The sequence below is a fragment of the Vidua macroura genome, chromosome 15 (genome assembly GCF_024509145.1).
Source record: "Vidua macroura isolate BioBank_ID:100142 chromosome 15, ASM2450914v1, whole genome shotgun sequence".
Lineage (NCBI taxonomy): Eukaryota > Metazoa > Chordata > Aves > Passeriformes > Viduidae > Vidua > Vidua macroura.
Window position 1 is genome coordinate 17,019,044 of NC_071585.1, and position 12,832 is coordinate 17,031,875.

The 12,832-nt window shown below is 54.7% G+C and overlaps 2 protein-coding genes across 3 annotated transcripts in view; one reads left to right on the plus strand and one right to left on the minus strand.

Annotated features, from left to right (window-relative positions):
• Positions 1-7,166, plus strand: part of NEURL1B (neuralized E3 ubiquitin protein ligase 1B) — a 35,325-nt gene extending 28,159 nt beyond the window's left edge. Inside the window, exons 4-6 of the mRNA XM_053991499.1 lie at positions 702-1,409; positions 2,608-2,733; positions 3,534-7,166. Of these exons, the coding sequence (XP_053847474.1) occupies positions 702-1,409; positions 2,608-2,733; positions 3,534-3,778 (1,079 nt within the window). The 3' untranslated portion in view covers positions 3,779-7,166. The remainder of the gene's footprint in view (positions 1-701; positions 1,410-2,607; positions 2,734-3,533) is intronic.
• A 958-nt stretch (positions 7,167-8,124) lies between these two features.
• Positions 8,125-12,832, minus strand: part of SH3PXD2B (SH3 and PX domains 2B) — a 64,884-nt gene continuing 60,176 nt past the window's right edge. For both annotated transcript variants that reach the window (XM_053991327.1, XM_053991326.1), the window contains one exon: positions 8,125-12,631. In XM_053991327.1, the coding sequence (XP_053847302.1) occupies positions 11,147-12,631 (1,485 nt within the window). In that variant the 3' untranslated portion in view covers positions 8,125-11,146. The remainder of the gene's footprint in view (positions 12,632-12,832) is intronic.

Here is a 12,832-nt window from a genome sequence, read left to right on the forward strand (position 1 = left end):
CACCTTTACATCATCCCCCAAGCCTGGCATGGCTCAAGTGGAAACCTGAGAAATTAATTAAGGATCAACATCCTGACTTTCCCTTTGCTGTGAAAAGGGAAAACAACCTTCTGCTGTAAAAGCTTTCTAACACCTGCAGGAAGTAGCTTTTGTGACAAGCTCTCCATTCAAAACCTCTGCAGGGCTGTGAACACCCCTGAGATGTGAGGCTTGAAATGGTCACTCTGGGACACACCTGTGCCTGGACACAGGTGTAAGGCAGTGACAAGGAGTGTGGAAAGAATATCCATTCATCCTTGAGTTCCTTCAGCCATCACTTGTGGATTTGCCTTGCACAAGACCTTGGGACAACAAAATATTGAGACTTTATTTTTTTTAATAGTGTAACCTCAGGGCTATCAGATTTTTCTCCTCAGAAAGCTGTAGGACCACAGTGGTTTACAGCTTTTCCCCATTCCCCAGTGCAGGGAGCTCCCAGATCACACGAGTGCTTTGGAACACTTGTTTTCCCTTGGCTGGTGCCAGATGCAGCCGCTCCTCTGCCTGCTCCACGCGTGACTCTGCACCAGGAGCTGTTCATTAGTGGTTGACCCGTGGCTGATTTTTCCTTTTGGAGTCTGTAGGCTGCGATAACAACTGTAAGCATAAAAGCAGGCAGTTTCCTCTTGACTAAAGCCTCTGTGCCTTGGTTTCTCTCACAGACAGCATGTTTGCAGAGACCATGACCACTGCCCGGCTCAGCACCGCCCGGCTCAGCACCTGCCTTCCCCAGAGCAACCACGACTCGGCCAACTTCAACAACAACGAGCTCGAGAACAACCAAGTGGTGGCCAAAATTGCAAACCTGAACCTCAGCCGGGTGCCAGGACTTGGGACTGACAACCACATCATCCCCTGCTGCCCCGGCCGGCGGCAGCACGCCCAGGGAGTCCCGGCGTTCCTGGACACCGACCTGCGGTTCCACCCCACCCGCGGCCCCGACATCACCTTTTCCCAGGACAGGATGGTGGCCTGCACCAACTGGCAGGAGAGCAATAGGACTTTGGTGTTTTCTGACCGGCCTTTGCACATCGGGGAGAGCCTCTTTGTGGAAGTAGGACACCTGGGGCTGCCGTACTACGGGGCCCTCTCGTTCGGCATCACCTCTTGTGATCCGAGCACTTTGCGGACAAACGAGCTCCCGGCGGATCCGGACTTTCTCCTGGACCGTAAGGAGTACTGGGTGGTTTACCGGGCGTTCCCGGTCCTCAACAGCGGCGACATCCTCAGCTTCATGGTCCTGCCCAACGGAGAGGTGCACCACGGGGTCAACGGGGCCAGCCGGGGGATGCTCATGTGCGTGGACACCTCACAGTCCCTCTGGGTGTTTTTTACGATCCACGGTGTGATCAACCAGCTCAAAATCCTGGGTAAGTGCGGCCCAACGGAGCACCTGGCTGGAGAAGTTTCCTGGGCCAGAAGCAGAGCTCTGGGTTTGCACTCGCAGCGTTCACTGATGCGAGGGTGCAGCTCCTTGTGTTTGCAAACAAGAGTGACAAAAGATGGTGCCTGTCACAGAGATGTGCGCAGCCTCTGTGATTCCCCCAGGAAAGGATGAGACTTGAGAGATAAAACAAGCAGCAGGCAGGGATGGCTGTGGGGGGCAGCTTCTTTTTCAGTGGGTTTGTTTTCTGAAGGGATTCTTTACAAACAGAGATGGTTGTGGGGTGCAGCTTCTTTTTCAGTGGGTTTGTTTTCTGAAGGGATTCTTTATAAACAGAGATGGTTGTGGGGTGCAGCTTCTTTTTCAGTGGGTTTGTTTTTTGAAGGGATTCTTTATAAACAGAGATGGTTGTGGGGTGCAGCTTCTTTTTCAGTGGGTTTGTTTTTTTGAAGGGATTCTTTATAAACAGAGATGGTTGTGGGGTGCAGCTTCTTTTTCAGTGGGTTTGTTTTTTGAAGAGATTCTTTACAAACAGAGATGGTTGTGGGGGGCAGCCGTTTTCCAGTGGGTTTGCTTTTAGAAGGGATTCTTTATAAACACCCTATTCCAGCCCACAGGTGTTAAACTTCTGCCTTGGTAAGGGTGATGATTTTTGTGAGCACAGCTCTGGTTGAAGCATAGACAGTAATTGCTCCTGAGGCACTGCCACAGCTCAGGGATCAGCTGGCACTTCTGATCCATTGCTGGGGACCAGTTCCAGCCTTTCTCCTTTCCTCCTGTTAAGGATTCTGTCAGAAAAGCAGATGTTAATGACTTTGTAAAGCAGGTTTTCTTCATCCAAAGCAATGGCCTTTCCCAGCTGACAGTGTGACAGCCACAGCTGGAGCCCTCTGCTGCTGGGGAGAGTGGGACCGTGGGGAAGTGGAAAAGCAAATACTGCACAACCTGGTGCTCGCTTCACTGAAGCTGAGCAGGCATCATACAAAGGCATGATGAGGTCCAGAGCATGGGCTCACACCCAAAATCTTGCCCTGTGTCGTTACCAAGGGGCAGCATTAACTCAGCAGCTGGGCTTGCCCTGAAGTCCCTGTGCAGGTGGGGTGGGAGCAGCTCAGCCAGGCTGAGGGGCTTTGGCCGGGCTTGGGGTGTCCCTGTGTGGGCTCAGCTCTCTCCTGTGTTCCCAGGCACGGTGCAGTCCAGCCCGGGGACGGTGTCTCCCTCAGGATCCCCCGGTGGCTCCCAGTACGACAGCGACTCGGACATGGCCTTCAGCGTCAACAGGTCCTCATCAGCCTCCGAGTCCTCGCTGGGTAAGGACAGCCAGCCCTCAGCCCCGGGGGGGTTACCTCTCCTGCCAGGCCAGCAGAAGGAATGGGAAGAAAACACAGCGCTGGAAAGGTTTTCGTGGCCTGAAGAAGGGCTGTGCCTTGGTTGTATCAGCACCAGTGTGGCAGCAGGAGCAGGGCAGGGACTGTCCCCTGTGCTGGGCACTGCTGAGGCTGCACCTCCAGCCTTGTGTCCAGTTCTGGGCCACTCGAGATGAGGAAGACATTGAGGGGCTGGAGTGTGTCCAGGGAAGGGAAAGGAGCTGAGGAAGGGGCTGGAGCCTCAGGAGCAGCTGAGGGAGCTGGAAAGGGGCTCAGCCTGGAGAAAAGGGGGATCAGGGGGGGCCTTGTGGCTCTGCACAGCTCCTGACAGGAGGGGACAGCCAGGGGGGTCGGGCTCTGCTCCAGGGAACAGGGACAGGATAGGAGGAAACAGCATCTAGTTGCACAAGGAGTAGTTTAATTTAGATATAAGGAATAATCTCTTTATGGGAAGAGTGGTCAGGTGTCGAACAAGCTGCCCAGAGAAGTGGTGGAACCACCACCCCTACAAGTGTTCAGAAAATGTGTGGATGTGGCACCTGCCCCATGTGTAGAAAAGGACTAACAGGCTCTGCCCAGAGCTGTGCCTGCTGCACGTTGGAATACACTGGGATTCCTTTGGCCAAAGAACCAGGCAATGACTGAGGACAGCCTTAAAAACTGCCTCGAGTGTGTCACACAGCGCCAGCTTTGCCCCATCCCGCGTGACTACAGGACCTCATTCCCCCCTTTTCTTTTTGCAGTGACTGCCCCCAGCTCCCCTTTGAGCCCCCCCATCTCTCCTGTCTTCTCCCCTCCGGAGCCATCGAGCAGCAAGAACGGGGAGTGCACCGTGTGCTTTGACAGCGAGGTGGACACGGTGATCTACACCTGCGGACACATGTGCCTCTGCAACACCTGTGGTCTTAAGCTGAAGAAGCAGCTCAACGCCTGCTGCCCCATTTGCCGACGGGTCATCAAAGATGTGATTAAAATCTACCGCCCGTAGCGCCCGGCAGGGGCTGCAGGAAGGGGGAACGCCGCTAGCAAACCACGCCATTCCGTCCCTGCTTATGGGTTATCGTGCTGGTCAGTCGTTATCAAGTGGCTCGTTGTCTGTGTTTCCTTATTTGACTGCTAGGGCACAATTCAGGGAGCAAAGCTGAGGATCGTGTGGGGCCTCGCCGGGAGCCGAGCCAGCTGCAAAATGAGAAATTTTCCCGTGCAAAGGCTCTTTTTTCCCCCTCCTCCCGCTGCGGGGGAGGCTCGCCGTGCTGCGGGTCGGGATGGGGAGGTTGCCACTTGGGCAGTGCCGGGTGCCACTGGGCTTCCCGACCCTAAAACCCGACAGCTCTGGGCTGCTGCCAGGGGCTTGTGCTGTGGTGGAGCAAAATTGGGACGAGGCCCAGCGGGAGGGTTCAAAGTGGACAGAACTGATCTGGAAATGTCATGTAAGGAGAACCAGCTCAGGCCAAATAGCGGCACAGCCAGGTTGTCACTTGTTGGGGTTCCGTCCCCATCAACAAGCTCTGGGGACATGCAGGAGCTGGTCTGGGCTTAGGAAAAGCAGATTTTTCTTTCTGTGGCAGAACGGGGAGTTCTGGCCATGGAGGCTGAGACCCAGGGAGCTGCCCTGGGGTAGCAGTGAGGAGCATGAGCCCAGGCAGGCTGTGAGGGGCAGCTCGGGCACTGCCCTGCTGCCTTCTGAAGCCATAAACTGCAGCCTGTGGATGGCAGGAGCGTTTGGATGGGCACGCTGCAGTCCTGGCTTGGGACGCTGCAGTGACGGGGTCTGTCACCTGCAGGCACACACCCCTGCACTCTGCTCTGCCCTCCTGGCAGGTGGCACAGCTGCCGTGTCACCCTGTCCTGAGTGCCACCTGTGCCAGACCTTCCCCTGCAGCCGGTGCCACGGCAGGGCTCAGCCTTCCTCCCGCCCTTCCACGGGGATTCTTTGGAGGCTCTGGTGAGGAATTCATTTCTGACCCAGTCCCATCAGGCTCACCTTTATTTCTGGGGACTGTATATGCCGATTTTACCTGGTCTTTCTCCAGCCTTTGCAGATTTCCCAGCACAGCTCCCAGCTGCCTGCACGCTGGGTCTCGACTGTACCTGAGACCTTGTTGAGAAAAACAGGGACTATCCCACTTGGCTTTACTGAAAAGGAGAGAAAAAGGCTCCGAGGCTGAATTAGCTGGTGGGAATTAAAAGGTAAATGGGTTTTGGGTGTAATGTCAGCTGCAGGCAGCACCTGATTGTTCAGCACCAGGGCTGGTGTGAGGAGCTCAGCATCCTCCTCCCTGCTGCTCCAGCAGGAGCTGCCCTCCAGTCTCTGTCCTTTGCCCATTGCACAGCCCCAATCCTGTCCTTCAGCCCCAGCCTGGCCAGTTTCCAGCTGCTTCAGGCTCAGAAAGGGGGAATAAAGATGGAAATGGGAGGATGAGAGGAGCTGTGTCCCTGCAGCTCGGTGACCGTGTGCTACCAAGTGCGTAAGAAGAGCTTTTCAGAAAGGTGCAATTACCACGTTTTAGTCTGGAAAAAGGAAAAAATTGAATAACTCCTGTACATTTCAGGGCTTCTGGGCACAGAGGGAGCCAGAGGGATGTCTGGCTATTCCCTCTCTCCTCCAAGGCTGTGACTGCATGGTGCTGCTGCCCAGGTGGTGGCTTGGCTGGGCCAGGAGAGCTGGGTTTGGCTACTGGCCTGTGCCAGCCCTGTGCCAGCCCTGTCCCACGCTGCCATCGGGGAGGGCACAGCCAGGGAGCAGCTCATCCTCCCCCTGCAGTGGGCTGTGCTCACAGGACACCCAAACCTTTTGTGTTTTTTCCTTGGAGAGCTGATGAACGTTTTTCCTGAGTGTATCAAGGAGAGGCTGCTGTGACCTCTCAGCCATGGCCCTGCACGAGGGCCCAACAGCTTTGCAGAGCCCTTTTTGGAGACCTTTTTGGTGCCACTGGCTGTGCCACCACCCTCAGCAGAGCCACTGCACCTTTCAGTGCCACCTTTCCCTGAGGAGGAGCCAGGGCACATTCCCTGCATCTGGAGCTTTTCTGGACCTCCTGGCTGTCCTCCACCCCGGGGACCACAGGATTTGCATTCCCAGGGACCTCCCAGCCCCACGCTGGCAGATCCAGGTCCAGCTGTGTGCAGCGGGCACAGCACCAAGGGCACCACGGTGCCAGGGTGTGTCAGCACCTGCCTGGGCACTGCCAGCCATGGGAAGCCTTTCCCTGGGGAGGAATTCAAGGAAAGCTGTGCCTGGATCAGCCTGGGCCATCCCAGGGGTGCCCTTTGGTCACTGCTCACGGTGACACCAGCGGGGCAGAGCCCCCTTTGCTCGGTGCCACCTCAGGGCCTCCATCAGCAGGGTGGGTGCTCAGCCTGGGTGGGTTTTTTTTTTTTTTTTTTTTGGTGTAGCTCTGTTTTGTATTTTTAAGCCAGCAAGGAGAAACACCAAATCCACCCCAGGAGCTGTTCAGGACACTTTGCAGAGGCTGAATTTTTGCTGTAGCAGCCAAAACCAGTTTGGAGGAAGGGGCAGCACCCAGTGAGGCCAGCAAGGGAACCGAGTGGGATGGGAGAGCAGTGGACCTGTGGCCCTGCCTATCCAAGAGCAACAGGAATTTTCCAAAATAGGCCTCAAAAAAATAAAAAAAATAAAAAAAAAAAAAAATGAAAAAAAATCCAGGAAAAGGTAGCCTCTTACAGATTTCATTGTTAGTATTCGTATTGCTATTTTTTTTAAACAGTCCAATGATATATGATTTGTACAGAAGATCTGTTTGTGCCTTATAAGGGTGTCTGTGCACTTTTTATCCTTTTTAAAGCAACTTTTAAAAAGAAAGAAAGAAAAAAAAAAGATGGGGGGAGAAAACCAACACAGATCAATGGTAGTTTTATAGAATTTTGTGTTCACTGAGAATCCTGCTTTTTATATATATATATGAATATACATACATACATATATATATATATATATATATATATATATATAGGAGTGAAAAAGTGTTTATTTCCATGGGTTTTCCCCTCCTCTCCTCCTTAACCTTTGTTTGAAAATTTAAGGAAAAAGGAAGAAATGAAAGAGATGGGGGAACTCTTTTACCTCTCCCTCTTTCTGAGGCAGTTCCTCTCTTGTCCTTACCTTTATGATTCAATACTGTGACCTGTATTATCTTGTTGAAGCTGAATCAGATTTTGGACCTCTGTATTAGGCTTTTCAAGCAAAATTTTGGGGGGCCTGGGGAGGGAGGGCATCGCACGAGGGAGGGAGCTGCACCTCTACATGTCAGTGCTCTATAGTGTTCAGTGCTGTGTGTTTTCCTTTTGTCCATTTACCTGTTTTCCATGAATATGATTTTGACTTGTTTATGAAACAAATAAACCTTTGGCTTGTACAGAGTGCTCTGGAGTGCTTCAAAGAGTTTGAGCTGGGGGGGTGAGAGAGCCTTGATTTGCAAAGTGAGGAAAGACTGATCCAGAGGGGCAGAGGCTTCTAAAATAATAATAATAAAAAAGAGACTTTACAAACCTTTCCTGAGCTTTGCTTTGCTCGTGGGAGTCACTGCCCAGTGGTTGCTCACTCCCTCCATGGGCTGGGAGGCTTTGCTGGCTCATTCAAGTCCTTGGAATTTTGGGGACAAGAGTGTATTTCAGGGCTACAGAGGTGGAAGGGTTTGGTGGCCCTCACAAAGAGCCCCAAATTTCTTATTCAATCCAGCCTGGCCCCTTCCTGTGCCCTGCTGGGGCTGTGGCAGCCAGGGGTGATGCAGACACAGCAGGAGGGCTGATTTTCATTTTCATTTTTATTTTTGTCCTTTTCCTTTTCTCCTTTTCCATTTCCTGTTTCCTTCCCCTTTTCCTTTTCCTCTTTCCTTTCCCCCTTCCCTTTTCCTTTTCCTGTTTCCTTTTCCCTTTTCTCTTTCCCTTTTCTTTTACTCTTTTCCTCTTCTCTTTTCCCTTTTCTTTTTCCCTTCATGTGGAGTGGAAAAATTCTGCCCTGCCAGAGCTGAGTGTTGACACAAACCCCTCGCTCGCTCTGGGTGCAGAAGGAGCTGACAATTTATGCCAAAATGCCTTTTTAGACACTCCACTGCCTCAGTTTACCCCCAGAACTGATCCCTGGCCACCCAGAACCCCCAAACTCTGCTGCTTTGAGCCCACAGTTAAAACTTCCACACTGCACTGCCCCGTTTGGTGGGATATAAAGTCTGGGCACCAAGGGAGACACAAGGAGCTGTCAGGGTCCCCACGAGCCTCCCTGCCACAGCTGCCAGGATGGATGGACAGACAGACCCCAAACCAGCCCTGCACATGGGAGCAGCACCCCAGAATTCCACCAGCCATACACATGGGTTCACCAGGGTGCTTGAAACCAGTCAAGCAGTTTATTTTTATTTCTTAAAAAAAAAAAAAAAAAGAAAATGAAAGAAAAAAAAAAAACCAAACAACCCCAAACCCAGCAAATAAAAAAAAAAATCCATCCCTTAAAGGTGAAGGTATAGAAGGGCATGGACACAGCTACATCTACCTTCTGCTGCCCCCCACCCACCCACAGTAATGGAGATTTATACACATTACATAATATAGAGACACACGGACAAACAAACGGGCTTTGGGAGCCTGGCAGGAGCTGGGCACTGCAGGGCTGATGCCCACCCAGGATGTGCCCAGCCCGGCCTGTCCCCAAATCCCCAAATCCCAGCTCCTGGGCCCCAAGCCACGGCAGTGCCCCCCTTGGCACAGCCCCTGATCTCAGGGCTGCTCTGGGAGGCTGGGCTGTGGCTGGTGGGGGGCTGCCCCCGAGTTTGGGGTGCTTTTGGCCACCCTCCTCCTCCTCACGAGGTAGGCAGTGAGGAGCAGGGGGGAGAGGCAGCCTGGCTTGGGGCACAGGTGCCTGCAGGAGCGGGGGCACAAAGCAGAGCGGGGACAAAGCCCTGCCAGCCCCGGGGCTCCTGGCATCTTCCCCACAGGAGCTTGGGCAGCCCACGGCCCCTTGGCAGGCAGCAGGGTGGAAAAAGGGGTAAGGCTGCAGGTGTGGGCACCTCCTGAGGGGGATCCCACCGGGGCGCTCCCTCTTGGAAGCTCTTTGGGAAGAAGGGAGCGATCCTGTCCCGCGCTCAGCGAGCCAAATACAGTACTTGTGTCAGAAAATGGAGCACGACCAGTTCCGAGGCTCAGGCTGGGAGGGGAGAGGGAGCAGCCCTCATTCAGGGGCCAGGCCACACAAATAGCACAGCCCTCTCCGAGGAGAGCCAGGGCACAGAGGTCTCTGGGACAGAGCTGAGATGAAAAGGCCGCTCAGCAAAGGCAGAGCAAGGACGCGGTGCCCGGGAAAAGGACACGCAGCCCTTCCACCCTGTGTCAAGAGCAGGGATACAGGTCCAGCCCTTCCCAGACACCGTGGGAGCTGGATTTGGCTGTGGAGCAGCTCTGCTTTAACTCATCCTGTCCCCAGTCCTTTCCAAAGCAGAAGGGGTTGAGTGGAGCCAGGCAGAGCGAAGGCAGCACTGTCCCAACCCACCCCGCAGCTCTCCCGGGAGCACATCAGCACCTCCCGAGGTGCCAGCAAGGAGCTTTGCTATTGCACTGCCTTGCAAACACGGTGCTTTTTGCCAGCTCAGGTGAGTCAGCCTGATCAGGAGCTGATGTGCCACGGGAGAAAACCACAGGTGGGAGGGAGAGGAATCAGCCACACACCGGGGTGCGTGAATTCCCATGGCTAAAAATGAACTTTGGGCCTTCTGGATATGAGGATGGTCAGGACTTTATCAGATCAAACTGCCCCATTGCCCTCCCAGAATGATCCTGGGACCACTGTTTTTCTTCTGTATGCAGGCAGAGGGATCTTCACATTCCCAGGGTGGAAAATATGGACAGAGAAGGAAGTGAGCATCTGGGGGAGTGGAGAATGCTCCTTCAATTCAGCCAGCCTCAAATTAGAGGGAAAACTGTCATTATTTTCGGCAGCAAAACAATGTGGCTGCATTGCTCACACTTGCAATTAGACCAGAGAGGGCAACAGGGCTTGGTCAACACCAAACCTGCCCCTGCCTTGGCAGGGGTGTTGGACTGGATGATCTCCAGAGGTCCCTTCCAGCCCCAACAATTCTGTGACTCTGTGAAACCCACAGACATCCGGGTTTAAAGCTCTTCTGGAGAGAAATGTGGCCCTGAAGCTGCAAATAGCCAAGGACAGAAAGGAAAGAAAGCAGCACTGGGGAACAACAGCTCATCCTCCTGCTGGGATAAGCAGCACTGAGGGCAAGGCAGGAATGTCAGCATGGAAAAACCCCAGGCTCTGCTTGCCCAGAAGCCCCTCCAAGCCAACCTGGCCCACAGGGTGAAATGCAAGTACCTGGAGGAGAGGCAGGTGGGGTGACAAACAAGGCAGGCAGCCCCTGAGCACCAGCCACGCCTCAGAACTGGTGGTGATGAGGAGCTGAGCTCCCACATTCTGGATTGCACTTGATAATGTCAGCACCGAGGGAAGGACCCAGCTCCCGGCTGCTGCCCGCCAGCCCGGGGAGCTCAGTGGGTCCTGGGAAGGGGTGGTCCCCTCCTAGTCCAACAGGCAGGGCAGTCTGTGTGGGGAGGAGAGCAAAGCGTCCCTTTTCCAGGGTTTTTGGGGTCGTTCTGGTCCTCTGTGCCTTGCATAGAATTCCTCAGCTCCGGAAGCAAAACCCCTGTGATGTCTGGTCGCAGTACTGCAGGGGAGAGGCCTGAGAGCTGTCCTGGAGCAGCACAGCAGGACCTGTTAAACGAGGGTGTGTTTTTCCCTATTTTTTTCCACCAGGAGGATGTTGAAGTTAACACTTGTCATCGTAGAGCAGGGAAGGACCAAGGGATGATCCCCACGTAGGGGGAGCGTGGTGCAGCCCTTAACCAGAGACAGAGCTACAGGAACCTGTTCTCAGCAATCCTTCCTCCTTTTTGCCACATTCCTCGTGGCTCTGCTACATCCCTGGACTAAGCAACATGACCTGCAACTCTTGACCGTGACCCTGAGCTTCAGGGAAAGGCGAATCCTTCTGTGATTTCCTGCACTGGTGCCATTCCACCTGGCTGCTGCTGGATTTCTCTCCAATTCACCACAGAGGTGGCAAAATGTCACTCAAGGTCCACCTGCCCAGCACAGAGAACCACGGGAGCCAAGTCCTTTGGGGAATGTGAGGAGGAGGGTGGGTACAGGGAGCACAGGGGTGGGGAGGGGAGGCCGAGCTGCTTCCTCCAGCAGCTGCCAAGGGGCTCCAGCCGGGAGGCGTGGGATCTCAAATTATTATCTTTTCTTTTAAAGCCAGCCTTACAGAAAACTATAAATTAATCTGCTCATTAAATACTCAGGTGAGAGACCTGGGAGCCTCCGGCTGTGGAGCAGCTACGGCTTCTTCCGCAGGTAATTGGAAGGGATCCAGCCCTCCCAGCAGGGTCCCCCAGCCAGGACCTTGCAGAACCACCAGCCACTGCTGTTCTTCTCACGAACTTCAAACAAAGTCCCTTCTCTGAAGCTGTTGGTCTCCTCGTCACCTTCAAAATCCGCCACTGCCACGTAGAGAGCTTCCCTGGAGATGTCCGGGCTGCAGCCGGGGGCTGAGGTCCTCTCCTTGGCCTCCCCTCTCTCCACGGGCTTGGAGATGACCTTTGGGTTTCCGCTGCTTCTGGCTTTGGCTTCGTCTTGCATGCAGGCAGAGAGGAAGGGCTTGGCTTTGGGAGGGACCAGCATGGGCCTCCCCGGCACTGCCGAGGGCCTGGCCTCGGGAGCTTCCCGTGCCGGGGCCCTGGGCTCGGCGGGGACGCAGGCAGGAGCCCCCATCTTCTTGGGAGGGGGTGGCCTGCGAGGCGGCACCACGGGGCGCTGCGGAGGGGCGTCCCTGGCACAGGGGGGGCTTGCTGGGCCCAGGGGAGATTTGGGCAGTGCCTCTTTGGGGGCAATGTCCAGCTTGGGCAGAGCTTTGCTCTCCGTGCCCGGCCGCTCCGGAAACCTCCCGCAAGGCTCCGAGGAGACCACGGCATTGCTGAAGGAGCTTTCCCCGGCGGCGGGGTCCTGCTCCGAGGGCTTCTCTGGGCACTTGGCGGGTCTCAGCTTGCTCCGCAGGCTGCAAATGTCCAGTTTGTCATCGGCCGGGGGTGGCTCAGTCCGGGGGGACGCAGCGGGTTTTGGCCTGATCTGAGGTCTCGACTTCAAGAACGGGTTCTGGGTGATGGGCTCAGGTTTGTCCTCCACAGGCTCAGCTTTTGGCTTGGTCGGCTTCACAATGGGCCGGAGGTTTGGCTTCTTCACCTCCTTGGCCGACACCTTGTGTCCACATTCCAGTCCCATTTCGTTTTTCAGCTGGAAGAGTTTGCCCTTCTCCGGTTTGAGCTCCGGCTTCTTGCTGTCCTTCGGGGCTGCCGACTGCTTGGGTGGGATCATGGGCAAAATCATGCCTGGGGGCTTGGGGGGTGGTCTCTGCCTCTCTAGTAACTCTCCTTCCGATTTAATGATGGACTCCTTCCTGGGTGGAAGGCTGGGCTTCTCCTCCGTGTCGCGGTCCGAGATCTCCTCGTAGCCCCCGGCCAAGGACAGGTCCCCGCTGTCGGGAGCCTCCTTCCCCTTCCAGTCCTTGCCCCACCTCCCAGTGCAGTCCATGCCGTTGGGAGGAGCCTCTGGCAGAGGCCGGCAGGGCCCTGTCACCTCCTCGCTGGCACTGCCATCGGTGTCACCGAGCCGCAGCTGCGCCATCTCGTTGGGGAGGGGAGCCAGGAAATTGGGCCTGGAGGCGTTGCTGGTTTTCTTGTACTTATCAATGAAGGTGGCAGGGGCCCAGCCCTCCTTCTCCTCGATCTGGATGTACCACCAGCCACTCAGGTTCTTCTCAATAACCTGCCAGGGGGAAAGGAGACCTCAGACAGCCACTCTGCACTCAAAGGGTCTTTGAAATGACGGCAGTGTCATATGTAACATACGTTATAAAATAATTCGTGCTAAATGAAATTAAAAACCACAGCGTCTTGTGTACTAAAACCAGTGTCGGGCAACAAGCAAGCTAAGAGACAGAAATTCAAAACACCAAGAAGACACTGT